At 42.7% G+C, this 13,231-nt stretch overlaps 3 protein-coding genes across 3 annotated transcripts; 2 read left to right on the plus strand and 1 right to left on the minus strand.

Annotated features, from left to right (window-relative positions):
• The first annotated feature begins 577 nt into the window (after positions 1 to 577).
• LOC148883778 (uncharacterized) lies at positions 578 to 5,649 on the plus strand. The gene is made up of 6 exons (XM_089022312.1): positions 578 to 1,131; positions 2,449 to 2,647; positions 2,996 to 3,250; positions 3,423 to 3,502; positions 4,096 to 4,801; positions 4,881 to 5,649. The coding sequence occupies exons 2-6, from the start codon at positions 2,504 to 2,506 to the stop codon at positions 5,136 to 5,138; spliced, it is 1,443 nt and encodes a 480-aa protein (XP_088878438.1). The 5' UTR covers positions 578 to 1,131; positions 2,449 to 2,503; the 3' UTR covers positions 5,139 to 5,649.
• Positions 5,650 to 9,909: 4,260 nt separating this feature from the next.
• On the minus strand, positions 9,910 to 11,191 carry cenpw (centromere protein W). The gene is made up of 3 exons (XM_089022103.1): positions 11,004 to 11,191; positions 10,818 to 10,931; positions 9,910 to 10,527 (listed from the first exon to the last, which is right to left on the minus strand). Exons 1-3 carry the CDS (start codon positions 11,088 to 11,090, stop codon positions 10,501 to 10,503), a joined length of 228 nt encoding a protein of 75 aa, XP_088878229.1. The 5' UTR covers positions 11,091 to 11,191; the 3' UTR covers positions 9,910 to 10,500.
• A 22-nt stretch (positions 11,192 to 11,213) lies between these two features.
• hddc2 (HD domain containing 2) lies at positions 11,214 to 13,187 on the plus strand. The gene is made up of 6 exons (XM_089022102.1): positions 11,214 to 11,311; positions 11,799 to 11,920; positions 11,988 to 12,090; positions 12,155 to 12,223; positions 12,481 to 12,619; positions 12,726 to 13,187. The coding sequence occupies exons 1-6, from the start codon at positions 11,249 to 11,251 to the stop codon at positions 12,830 to 12,832; spliced, it is 603 nt and encodes a 200-aa protein (XP_088878228.1). The 5' UTR covers positions 11,214 to 11,248; the 3' UTR covers positions 12,833 to 13,187.
• Positions 13,188 to 13,231: the final 44 nt, after the last annotated feature.

Raw genomic sequence — 13,231 nt, forward strand, 5'->3', positions numbered from 1 at the left:
CGTCGGTTTTTCTTTGTTGATTTAACATTTTTTTTGAGTTGTTCCTTTCCCTCTCATCGCATTATTTGTTGCCAAGGTCATGCAAAAAAGCATATCGGAAAACTCGACACTTCTCTGCCATGTTCCCGTTTTCCCAAACACTCTATGGAATAAAGTCCCGGGAGAAGGTGAGATCACTTGACGTCTTTTTCAACCCTGATTTGCCCTATCAGTAATGTATACAGACGCTCCCCTTACGAACATTCAAGTTACGAACAAGGGTACATACGTGCATTTTTGTAGTAACATAATGTAGTATTCTCTCGAGCATATTTTTATAGTGTATATATTTTATTAAATTTTTACTTTTCAGTACAAACCAATACAGGTTACTTATACCAACCTGAAACATACTAATATAAACCTTATAATCATAGCACAATCATAGCACTGCAAAATATACCACTGAATCAACTTACGAACAAATTCACCTTACGACCGACCATTCGGTCGTATCTCGTTCGTAAGTTGTGGAGCGTCTGTATTGTAGATCTTTACCCCTGCGTGTTATTGTAGGAGTATCGCCCCCGCACCATATGCTAGATGACTGCCGTGAATCAAATATAATTAGCCACCCACTTGACATCCATTGGAATAAAATGGTTCAAGTCACAAGACAAAATCTGCCCGGACGCCTTTGAGCAGAGTAGCAACAGAGAAGCCGATTGGCCCGGAGACGTTGGAGGGCTTAAATAGCTATGTAAACACCCCCCCTTTCCTCCTGTCCCTTGAGTAATTTTAGCCAGGATGTTGGTGACGACAGTTGTCCTATTGGAGTCTTCAGATGCTGGAATAAATTTGACATTATGATATTGAAGCCCCCCACCTATAAAACCACTAAAGCCCCGCCTTCACAGATGGAGGAGGAGGTTGTTTACTCTTGTTCAATGACTTAACCTCAACGTGTGGGTGTGACTTTAGGGTTCTTTAAAATGAGCTTTTCGTAACACGAGAGAGGCCAAAACAAGGGGACCGGGGCTGCGGAGTGGGACTGGTTGGAGGAAAGCGAAGGTGACACAGGAACAGGACCTGATTGGAGGATTTACTAGAGTGCGGGGAGAATTGAGCTTTTAGTTTTACACCTGGAACAAGGTAGGGACATTATTTTTGCTTTGTTATTTGGACTGTTGTCATGGCGTTATAAGCAGGGTACACCCTGAAATAGTTGCTGGTCAATCGCCTACAAACCATCAAACCATTGGCACTTGCATTCATTCCAATAGACAACTTAACACGCATCATTTTGGAATGTGGGGGGTGGGGGGGTGGAGAAGGAAGGATTCGAACTCCACACCGACTCGATTTAATTACATAATACTCATTTAAAATCATGCTATAACGCATTAAAAATGCAATAGGAGGACCTGGTGTCATTCTTCTGGCCACATGTTTGCTCATGGGAAATAGCTGCTGACACACATGCCTGGCGAGTCTTTGGTGCTACTTGGCAAAGTGTGTGCTCATGCGAGGGAAAGGTTAAGCAAAGTGGCCCGGAAGGCAAAAACTGTGCCCGGTAATGTAGCCGGCGCGTTCACACGTGTTGCGCAGGAGGTTTAACGTAGCTGTGAAGATATGACGAGGACGTAACGGCATGACACAAAAGTATTTCTGAGCAGTTGTCCTCAACTCTATCGCTGTTAAATAATTCAAAATTGTTGTATAACACCATTAAGGAAAGCAAATGACTCATAATCATCAGCTCGAGGTCCATTAACTCATTCACTGCCATTCAAAAATTTATTCGGGAATTGAAAATATGACAGAGCGCCATTCCAGAATTTGTTCGGGTTTTGTTTTTTCTTGTTTGGATGCCGATAAAGTGCTGGGCATGGCCTATCCCAATGTTTTCCCTTCCATAAGGGGGCAGCATTTCCCCTTTTTCCATATTAGCGTTTTTTTCTTTTTCAGTTTCAGCTGTTGTTAAAGCGTTATATGGCTGCCGCTGCTCACCCGCACAAAAACAATTACGAGACTGTAAAGTGTCCTTGAGAGTTTTGAAAGGCGCTTATAAATGAAACGTATCATTATTATTATTATTATTATATGTTATATAAACCAATATATACATATTGCATTGTATTTTGGACAGCCACCCTCATTTCAAGCTCATATTACTACATACCCATATAACTTAGGAATTAACTCTTTTTTTCTGATGAAAGAAGAGTGTAAGGTTTCTTACACTGCATTGGATGTTTATGTAGTCCTATAAACTCAATATTATGTGGGTCCTGGAATTCAAGTGACAATGACAAAAACTCTGGGACTGGACTGGACACATTTTTAGTTTTTAGTTTTAGTTAGAGTAATACATTCTCTTTGGCTATAACTAAAGATAACTTGGGAACTTTTTTTCGAAATGTCGATTATTCTGCATACTGTAAAATCACCCTTGCTTGTCAATCACAGGAAGTGTATCGAAAATCATTATTTGGAAGAAAAAAAGAAGAAGAGGGCCTACGTCATGGCGGCCATTGATCTGCAGCGCGGGCTGGAACATAGCGGGCGAGGTTGGGGTAACGAGAGGCGCGACAAGGTGGACAACTTTGACTCTGAGATGCAAGAGTGGGAAGACCAGCTGCAGGACATTCAGAGGAAAATAGAGGAGGTGACAACTAAAATTAATTCAACATTGCTATTTAACTCCTGGAACATATTAGGTCATCGTATATCGTCTCCGCGGTGCGCTCATTCGTAGAGAATGCGCTGCTACCGTGATGGCAAAAAGCGTTTGCAGCAATGATATCGACAATTGGTCACCGGATGATTAAACCACGCGCTGACAGATGTGCTAAACGCGATCAGACTCACGCGTACGTGCTTTGCAAGGCGATACCGACGGAAGCACGCCGGTTGCCGAGCAGAATCTCATATGGGGGAATTACGGCAAACCGCGTGGGAATATTGGGGGAATTCAAAAAGGGAAGTAATCCAATGATCTGTTTCCACCCTTCAGCTGTACAATGAAGTCCAGACACGTAGGGGAGGAAACAGCGTCGCCACGGACAACCACCATAACATCAACGACGGTCCCAGGAACCGAGGTGACGGCATTTTTACACCTGCCCGTCAAAGCAACCATCATCGCAGCAAAGGGCCCGCCGACCCCGAAAACCACCGGAATGGCGTTTCGGAGATTAGCGATTTACTGCAGGACTACTTGGGTCACGGGAAGCACGTGAATAGAAGTAACAGTGGCGCTCGACATGTGGTGAGTAATAAAAAAAAATGGTCATTTGAAAAAGGCTCAAATTAGAAGCATTAAACATGACGTTGACGAAAGGGAATGTGGTCAGCGCTCCCAAAGTAGCGCCGCTTATTTAAAGCCTTGACTGACAGATGCAGGTATAGTATTTACAAAGGCATGCTTGCGTTTCTTTCAGCACTTCAGCGACACCATCAGAGTGAGTCAGGATTTCCCCGTGTACCAAGAGGAGAGCGCAAGAAGAGCAGCAAATCAAAGGTACAGGAGATTTGGGGTATACGGCAAACTGTCGTTAACCTCGGGGCATATGTTCCAAATTGGCTTTTTGTATCTAAAATATTTGAACTCATTCACTGCCATTTACAAATTTATTCAGGAATTGAAAATGTGATGTAGAGCGCCATTCCCAAATTTGTTCGGGCATTGTTTTTTCATGCTTGACTGCTCATAAAGCGCTGGCCAGACCTCTGGCAATGTTTTTCCCTTTCACAAGGGGGCAGCATTTTCCCATGTTAGTGCTTTATTCCAGCATCAGATGTTGTTAAAGCGCGATATAAACCAATATGAATGTATTGCATTGTATTTTGGACAGCCACCCACATTTCAAGCTCATATAACTCCAGACCCATATCATTTAGGAATTAACTCTTTTTTCGATGAAAGAAGAGAGTCTAAAGTTTCTAACGCTGTATTGAATGTTTATGTAGTCCTAAAACTCATTCTGTGGGTCCTAGATTTTGAGTGAAAATGACAAAAACCCTGGCACTGGAGTGGACATATTTTTGCACATGTCTAGCAGTGAATGAGTTAATTGCCAATTTTCAAGATTTCCTCTGTGATCTTTATGACAGAGTGGGACAAGAGCGATTTTTGGGAAGTTTCGAGGAGCTGGAAAATCGAAAGAACCGATCAGCTCATGCGAAGGCTTGTCCCGACAAGGAAAATACAGTTGCAAAGCCCCCCCTCGGACAGAAGGAAGCCTCATTGCCGCGATCCACCGCCCATCCCGTCACTGCGGAGTCGCCGACGACAGACAGAAAGTCCTCCGGGCTCTGCGTACTGAATGACAGGAAGTGTGTCAGCCCCTCCATCCTGAGGAAGTTCGGGGCCATGCTTCAGGAGAACGAAGGCAAGACGCTGACTGACACAGGCGTGGTCACCTGCATCAGTCCCGTGTGTCCGCGCAAAATTGCCGCGGGTAAGACCCCGCTTCAAAAATACACTTCCGAAATGGACCGCCGGGGCTTAGAGTCCTCCAGACATCAGCCAAAAGATCTGCGAGGAGGACCTCAGAGCACAACGCAGGATCCTGGGACCCCAAGGACCAGGCCCAGGTCCAACAGTGCGGCAGAAAGGGACAAATTGAGGAAACCTGCGTCGCATCATTGGGAGTCCAATATGGACAGCAGGATCCAGGGAGGCAGGTCTGGGGGTCCGCTAGAGTTTACTCATTGCGAGAGAGATGAAGGACTCATAGAGTTGCTGGACATGCTGGAGATCCAACACGACTACAGTTTCAAGGCTGGATACACGACCTACAAAACCGCTCCGCAGCAGGTGTCTTTTCTTTACCGCCCCGTCACAAAGTATTTAATAAAAAAAGCAAACCAATCAATATTTTTCCCTTTCTATGCAGATCAACGCATCTCAACGGCCCCCCGAGCACAGAACGAGTTTCTCCCGGCCCGCCCGTCCGGCTAACCAACGTCCTCCTTCCAGATGGGCGAGCAGAACAGAAAACGTAGTCGTCACTACCCCGTCGGGCTCTAACTACAGATCCCCGAGCCCTCTTGTCCCAAGACCCCGTACTCCCAAGACCAGAAACCAGAGCCCAGCCCTCAAACACCGCCCGGCCTTTTGCTACCCGCATCCCGCCGAGACGGTCATCATGTGATGACTTTACATTTACATATTTTTCATAAATGAAACATTCTGTGTAAATATTCGGGATGACGCAATGATGGTACAGAAAGCAGTTTGGGAAATTATTCTATATTCTCCATAACTCGCTTATCTTCTATTTACTCGTCAATGCGCCTTAAACGAAATACAACAACCAAACTGCGTCGAGGGGTTTCCATATTAAAATTGACATCCAACATTCTCCATCGTTTGTGCTTTTCACTTAGCTGCTGAGATCCTTTGTAATCACATTTAGTGACCTTTTTCTTAAAAATGGCATTTCTTTCATTTCTATTTATGTCTGTGCCGATATTGTATGAAGCCTAACGTTTAAGGGCAGAAATGTGTTGTGGGCATAACAGAGTGACTTCCAATTTTTGTTGTTGTCCAAATATACATATATCGTATTTAATGTGTCCGAATTACCCATTCGATGAATGACTATGGTATGTATGCCTTCATGTACATTTTTTTTCTGGTTAATAAATACAATCATGATTTAACATCTTTTATGATTCAAAAATTTGAGGTTTAGCTTGTGAGGAAATTAAAGAGCTCGAATCATTTTTCTCCTCACCACGACCCCCCCCCCCCCCCCCAACAATTCAGCCATTAGCACATAGTCATTCGCACACACTTCACCCCCCCACCCCCAACCCCTCCTCAGTCATTCAACCTGTGTGGCAACTCGGGACAAAAATAGCGAGCGTGACGTGTGTTTTGGTGCCAGAAATCTTAGCCCGCTTACATCGAAGGCAAGTATAAATAAAGAGAGTGGGGGCGTGGTGGGCTTTGCTTTCTCATTGGTTGCTGAGCTCAAGAAATACAACATACTTACAGTGACATCAATATAATGACGAGGGAGGTTACTTTCAAGTTTACCATGTCAACTTCTAAATTTCCGTTTCGCCCAAGCGTCCATCTATCGTACAGGCTTGCACCTCCATATGCAGCATGGTAGGGAATTTTAACAAGGGGGTCCCCTTGGCCTTTCTTGCTCCCTCATCTCCCCCCATTTGACCCTCCGTTCATTCTTGGAATGTTGACTGCGGGCAGTTTACTGGCCGGTGTCGCTCCAACATCTGGTTTATGCTTTGCCTAACAGACATAACTAATCGGAGAAGCCATGGATGCTAGGAAAATGTCTCAACAGTTGAAAGTGACTCCCTTCCATTAGTTTCAGCGACCAAAGTTGCAATTTAAATATAAACTGCGGTAAACAAAATTATGGTACTTTATGGACGTAAACCTGCCCCAGTTGTTTTTAGATACATGTTGAATAATTTGGCTAGGTTTTACAGATACAGTATTTGCTGTCATTTTGGGGAGGCGGTGGAACCAATTATTGCCAGTTCCATTCATTTCAATGAGGAACGATGATTTCCAACAAGAGATCTCTTATGAGCATGGTGAGGAAATTAAGCATGTATCTGAAGCACTTTGCTGACCAAAAAGGCATGGAAAAAACACCCACTTGCATCATATTAGCGTGCGGCCTCATAAATGTTGCTAACCGAATTCTTGTTTATATGGCCGCGAGTGCTCAAAGTGAAAGATTGAGTGCCAGGCTGGTGCCAGGCAGACTTCGCAGCCTCTATTCGAGTCGGTATCATATCTTTGGCGCGAATGTGATAATGGCCACGACATCTGTTGAGTGTGAGGACTGGACGGCTGACAAAATGTCTATGTACTTGTCCTCACTTAAAAGGTGACTTTGCGTCGGAAAGATGCAAGCGACCGTCAAGGCCAGTATGTCTTGCCGACGACTGCAAGCAGTCACCCACCCCACCGCTTCAAGTGATCTAAAGAGGTCCGCGAAGTGGTCTTGAGACTGCCTGGCTTCTCCATTAAAATAGATAACACACCTCCTCCCCATGAAAGACGACCCGTCTTGGCTTGTCTTTCAAAACAACAGCTCGTCGGATTAGAACGTGTTGCTTGGCAGAGAGAGGCGCCTCGGGCTACTTGTCATGTGACGAATGACCAATTAGAATTTGGATTGCGGGTGCGACGACGTGTGGCACCTAGCACATTTAGCTCGCGGGAATTGGACACACGGGAGGACAGTGACAAGGCCCGACAGTCTGGACTGATTGTCCAGAGAGGCGTGAAATCACAAGACCGTGAGCAGAACAAAGTCTATGAATCCGCATTGGTGCTGTGAGCAAGTCAGTGGTGATGATTGGGAATAATTTGACATAACCGTTTAGCTGAAAACGAGTAAGAAAAAAAAGCAAACATGAGGCGGCAGAATCCAGCGGGGGTCAAACCCAGATGATATCAGCGCCGCGTTGTTCTAAATCCAGGGGCTGTAAATACTGTGTTTGACTGATTGATGGGATGCAATGAAAACATGACGCCACTAAAGGCACCCGGTTAGCGTCGCTTAGCACACCGGACCACCCCCCTGCTGCCCTGCCAATAAACAGACTCTGTTACTTGTCTTGATCAACAATGTATTGTTGATTAATCTTAAATTTGAAATAATTTAGTTAAAAACCAGACCAGGCCATTTAAATGCTTAATTTTTTAACAATTGACACCACTATGAAGCTAGTGTTGCCTGAATGAAGCTCCTCAAGTCTCTCGCACATGCCTTTGCATTAATAAGCCACAAAATACAACTTCTACCTCCAGGAAGCTCCTCAATTCACTTTCTTTGTTTACTGAAGTATTTTGAGGCACACTTCATCATGGACAAGACCTTGTGAACCAGAATACGCATTGCCGTCACCATGCACCACGTCCAGAATATCATTTTCGAGATTTTGGATGTCATCATGGTGGTGACACATCTGCGTTATTCATGGTCGGGTAGCGGCCGCCTTAGCGAGGCATGTCACATCATAGGCGCTGATGCCATTTGCTCGATGATAGTCACGGCGGCCACAGTGAGGTCATTGCTGGCTCCTGCAGGCGTGACACAGGCACCCCGCCTGCCCCCATCTTTCACAAACCCTTGACATACATTTAACATAGGCCCCCAATTGGAAACAGCAGGGTGATGACAGATCGAAAGCAGTTGAAGCATTATGGCTGCCGATAAGGATGCCGAATGGAGCATGATTAAAGTCAGAACTAATCCCGCAAAATCAAGCTAAATACGGTACATACGGGCCTCAAGGTGGTGAAAGACGCGAACGACTATTTGTGGGACTTTGAAATATGGAGTACCGTGGATTTTCTGCAGGATGTCAAGAGGAAGTCTGAAACCACAAGAAGCGGCCATCTTGTAAACTTTTTTGAAAATACTTTTTTATTTTATTAAGTAACTTAAAATGTGTGCTGGGACAGAAGCATTTATAGGTGCATTTGGAGAAAAAAATGTAGATAAGGGCCTATTTATTTTTTTAAATCATAGTTTTTAATTTAGAAAACAATGTGCAATATTCCCAATATATTGCAACAAATGATATTGATAAACTCTTGAAAAAAACAACAACAAACCTTACATGTTGCACTGCACACATAACACAGTACAGAGGCGGGCGGGTGTGATAGCAGCTGTAAAACGTCCCCTGCCTGTCTGTCTGTGACCTGATCGTATATTCCTGTACTGTAAATATACCACATAGATCACATAGCGTATTTTCCAGACTCAGAGCACTCAGTTACACCGTTTGTCATTCTGTTATTTTGACTGGGCCGGCACATTAAATCTGTCGCTTCTTTAACACCTAGACAAAGTGTCTGCTGGCCTAACGTGATATCCCCACAAGCATCTCAAGATAGTAGAAAAAAAATATCATAGCATTATATATGTATATAAAGTTGACTTTGACTTGACATTGAATGTTAAATCACGTTCTACACTTTAATGCAATAATATAGTGCAGCGTGTTCGACCGGAAACACATTCCTTGTGTGTTCTACATACTTGGCAATAAAGATGATTCTGATACCACATGTAATTTCATTAATGAAGTTCAATAAATCAGTAAATCATTTTGTACTTTTCAAAAAAACTTCCCAGCTCCTATTTAATGCTGTCGGACGTTAGACATCCAAAAAATAATAGCAATACAGCTAGACACTTGAATTTTAAGTTTCGTTCATGTATTTTGACATTTGTGTGTGTGTCAAACCTGAAATTACACATTTTATTCAATGTTAAAAAACAATCAACCAACCCTCCCCCCAAAAAAAATCCAAATAAATAAAAATAATCCCCTGATTTAACCTTCATAACAAAACGCATAATTTGTTCAACAGCACTGCCTTGTGGAAGCACATATTTAATGCACATACATTAATTTGAAAGCATAAATGGCATGGACACATAAACTAAATTAAATGTTAAAAAGCTGTAAACAGTTTATCAAACAGCCTTTCAAACTGATGTGGTACTTTTTAATCAGGTGCAGGCGTAGTGAGCTACTGGTTAGTACGGCTGTCTCACAGTTTTATGGTTGTTTGAATCAATGTGGGTTTTTCACGGGCACTGTGGTTTCCCTTCAGATTACAAACAGTTACCCATTTTTTCATTGGACAATTCAAACACACTTTTTGTGGAGTCACTTACCTTGCAACGTAGGCCGCTTTTAGATGGTGTTAAGGGGGTAGTTGTATGGCGGCTCAGCAGACAGTGCAGCTCTCCACTGTCAAGGCACATAAGGCACAATGTGAGGACAATGTATAGTACATTTGGAAAATATCAAAGAAAAAAAACTTACTCTATCATTTGACGGCTAGACCTCAAACATCACCAGAAAATATGACACACTCGAACAAAATGCACAAGATAAAACAGATGAGTTGAGCCATTGAAGGATATTCAGTCAATTTATTATTAGGAATATACACAAAGTTAAATATGTCTGTGTAAGCTCTCAGTCGTACAGGAGTGGTCCATCGATGAAAAGGTTTCTTCAGCCGTCATCTGTACTTTTTTTGAAGGTGCCGGACGTTTCGCTTCTTATCCAAGATGCTTCTATATATTCTATATATATCCCTAATGTCCAGACATGGCGGCGCCTGACACTGCTATGATAGGTCCCTACTCTAAGGTTGGGGGGAGCAGAGGTTAAAAATTAAAGCAAAAATCATAATTTCTTCTTCTTTTCCTTTCAGGAGTCACCACAGTGAATCAGTGTCCTCCATCCTCACAGGTTTGATTTGCGTTTTTGTTTTGGGCAAGCTTTTACGTCGAATGCCCTTCGTGACACAACCCTCTGTATTTATCTGATCTTGGGACCGGCACAATAAGACACTGGTTTGTGTCCCCCTTGTGGGTGCAGAACAAGCAACTCTGTGAACTTAATAAAGATGAAGAATCACAAAGAAACATCATTTTATAAACAGACTTAATAAACACTTCCAGGCGGGGGTGAAACGGTGATCATAAAAACTGGTCTTCATCCTCTGGAGTTTTTCAGCACTCTCTGAAGAAACAAAGTGAATGTGAGTTAACATCGATGCTGAGGGGCAAGACGTATTTGTTTGCATTCCAAAAAATAAAGGCATAAATCAGTACGAAGACATCGCAGTATGCACTGCGTGTACTTTATCATATTTCTCAATAATCATTTCAATGCATTACAATGTCTGCATATATTTATGTTATGGCCCATTGTCTGCGCCTGTGTAAATATGTCTAATCAAGAATTTTTGCACACATATCTACACTCTTACTCAAGTACACAGTGAGTACTTATGCAGCTTGCTGAATTACCTTTGCGACTGCTTTGACGTGCTGGGCCCGAATCGTAGCAGATCTCTCCTCAAACGCTTTGACTTTTGCTTCTTGGGCCAAAGATTGGATGAAAAGCACAGTGAGGAGCTCCATCTACAAATACGATTACAATAGCAAGCTAACCATTTGGCCACGTACACGAAGCAGTCACAAACGACAACTTACCATTGCTTCCGACGCCAGCCTCACGTTCACGTTACTCTTCATCTTGGATTTAGCTATATGCTTGAGTCTCGGTGGTTTGTTCGGCATGGCGGAAGACGTTTGATGGGTTGAAAACGCAAACGGGAAAACAAGTACGTTACTTTTTAAATTCGTCCGCTTGCATCCACTTCCTGGTTGAGGCTTCTTCTTCGGCGTGGTATTTTCCACTATTTCCCGTGCATTTTTACCGTAGAAGAAGAAAAGACATGGCGGCCCCTGCGGACGCGATGAAAATGCTCCAATTTTTAAAACTAATCGGCCATCTTAAAGTAAGATAACTTAAAATTGAATATTTGTTCCACAATAACTGACGTAATGCGTGTGCAATTCTTTAAACACACTGACATAGTTGTTTTATTGGCATTTGTTGTACTTTAGAGTTTTTGCTACAATCTCAGAAATTGTATGACTGAATAAAATGATTTAAAATATATTATTGAAGATTCGACAATGTTTTCAACACATATCATGTTTAAATGACAACTGTAAATCTGATACCCCCAAACGCCCTCAATCAACACTATGGTTTAGGCAAATGTTACTTTAAAAAGTTAAGATATTAGCTGTTTCAACGATGCCAGCATGTTCCCCACTCACATATTTGTTATCCAGAGCAAAACTTGTTACGACCAGCTCAAATTAATACGTTTCATCACCAGAGTGTCATCTATTTCATTTGATTGTTTTGTGATTTATTTTTATGATCATGTTAACTTGATGAATGACAAACTTAAAATGGGATTGTCCTTCCTGGAGAGGGTACCACGGACAGGATGGGTGTACAAGAATGTACAGGACCCAGAAAGTGTGTCGGACCACATGTACCGCATGGCCCTGATGTCTCTGCTCATCACAGACCCTAAAGTGGATAAGGACAAGTGGGTTCACTTACACTTTTTCTCTCCTTTGAGCAAGCTATAAATAATAATCTCTTCTTTTCCTTAGGTGTATTAAGTTAGCTTTGGTGCATGACATGGCAGAGTGCATTGTGGGAGACATCACTCCTCACGACAATGTCAGCAAAGCGGAGAAACACCTGCGGGAGGAGGTTGAGTGAGCAGCAATGCTCTATTGTTGCTTGTTTTTGTTTATTAAAAAGTATTTTCCTTTAGGCAGCCATGAGGCATCTTTCAAGTCTCATGCCAGATAACCTCAGGCAGGAGATATATGCACTGTGGGAGGTAAAGTTTGAACCTTGTGCAAAATACAACTTCACTAGAGCCCAACTAAACATGATTTTTGTTTTAGGTTATTTGGCAGAATAAAGTTTAATATACATGAATACAGCAAATTCCATGCATCTTGTCGGATTACATTCCATTTCCGCAGATACATTTATTTGAAGATGAATACACCACTTGTACTGATGCCGATATCAGTGTCCTCAGCACAGCAATGTAAACATGTTATTTATTACTATTTTTGTTTTGGGGCATAGGAATACGAGCAAAAGAGCAGCGTGGAAGCTAAACTGGTGAAGGAGTTTGACCGCCTCGAAATGATCCTGCAGGCACACGAATACGAAGAGCTGGAGGGAACTCCAGGGAGGCTCCAGGAATTTTTTGACTCCACTCAGGGTGAGCCTGATGTTTGTTTGGGGTTAGAGATGACGTTTTTTTAATTTGTTCACGCACATGAAACGAGAGGAGGAAATATGATGGCAATCATTTTGTGATTTCGCAGGTAGCTTCCAGCATCCCGACGTGCTCCAGCTGGTCAGTGCTTTGAATGACGAGAGGAAAAGTTGCATGACCAAACCAAACAACGCTGGCAACTTGGAATCAACTTAACACCCATCATGACCACAACGTTTTCTACAAGTTTTCACAGCATCTACAGGCTGCAACGTGAAATGAACACTCGTCTGGGAAAACAATGTTCCTTGAGTCTTGTATTTGAAAAATGTTTTATTATAAGAAAAAAATTGGGACCTGATATGTACTTGCTTTTGCTCAACACATCGAGGACCGTCATTGTGTTCCCAACACGACAAAATTGTAAAGTCAGCTGAAATCTGGTTTGTGGGTTTGTTAACAGGTTAAAAATATTGTGACAGAATGTCCAACTACCCTTATCGAGCTGAGAGTTATTGTATTTATGCTGTAGAACCGGAATAAATATTCATGTACTGGGTGTCACCTTAAATTGGAGGTTTATAAGGCAAATGTGTACAACTCGGCTTCGATTCC

Source organism: Hippocampus bargibanti, linkage group LG19 (assembly GCF_051943395.1).
Source record: "Hippocampus bargibanti isolate YZ-2025 linkage group LG19, ASM5194339v1, whole genome shotgun sequence".
Classification (NCBI taxonomy): domain Eukaryota; kingdom Metazoa; phylum Chordata; class Actinopteri; order Syngnathiformes; family Syngnathidae; genus Hippocampus; species Hippocampus bargibanti.

Coding starts and splice junctions, on each gene's coding strand:
- LOC148883778 (XM_089022312.1), top strand. CDS start 2,504: ATGGCGGCCATTGATCTGCAGCGCGGGCTGGAACATAGCGGGCGAGGT. Junction 3,251..3,422: donor ACAGTGGCGCTCGACATGTG/GTGAGTAATAAA, acceptor CGTTTCTTTCAG/CACTTCAGCGACACCATCAG. Junction 3,503..4,095: donor AGAAGAGCAGCAAATCAAAG/GTACAGGAGATT, acceptor TCTTTATGACAG/AGTGGGACAAGAGCGATTTT.
- cenpw (XM_089022103.1), bottom strand. CDS start 11,090: ATGCCGAACAAACCACCGAGACTCAAGCATATAGCTAAATCCAAGATG. Junction 10,932..11,003: donor GGCTGGCGTCGGAAGCAATG/GTAAGTTGTCGT, acceptor TCGTATTTGTAG/ATGGAGCTCCTCACTGTGCT. Junction 10,528..10,817: donor ACGTCAAAGCAGTCGCAAAG/GTAATTCAGCAA, acceptor TTGTTTCTTCAG/AGAGTGCTGAAAAACTCCAG.
- hddc2 (XM_089022102.1), top strand. CDS start 11,249: ATGGCGGCCCCTGCGGACGCGATGAAAATGCTCCAATTTTTAAAACTA. Junction 11,921..11,987: donor CCTAAAGTGGATAAGGACAA/GTGGGTTCACTT, acceptor TCTTTTCCTTAG/GTGTATTAAGTTAGCTTTGG. Junction 12,224..12,480: donor AGATATATGCACTGTGGGAG/GTAAAGTTTGAA, acceptor TTTGGGGCATAG/GAATACGAGCAAAAGAGCAG.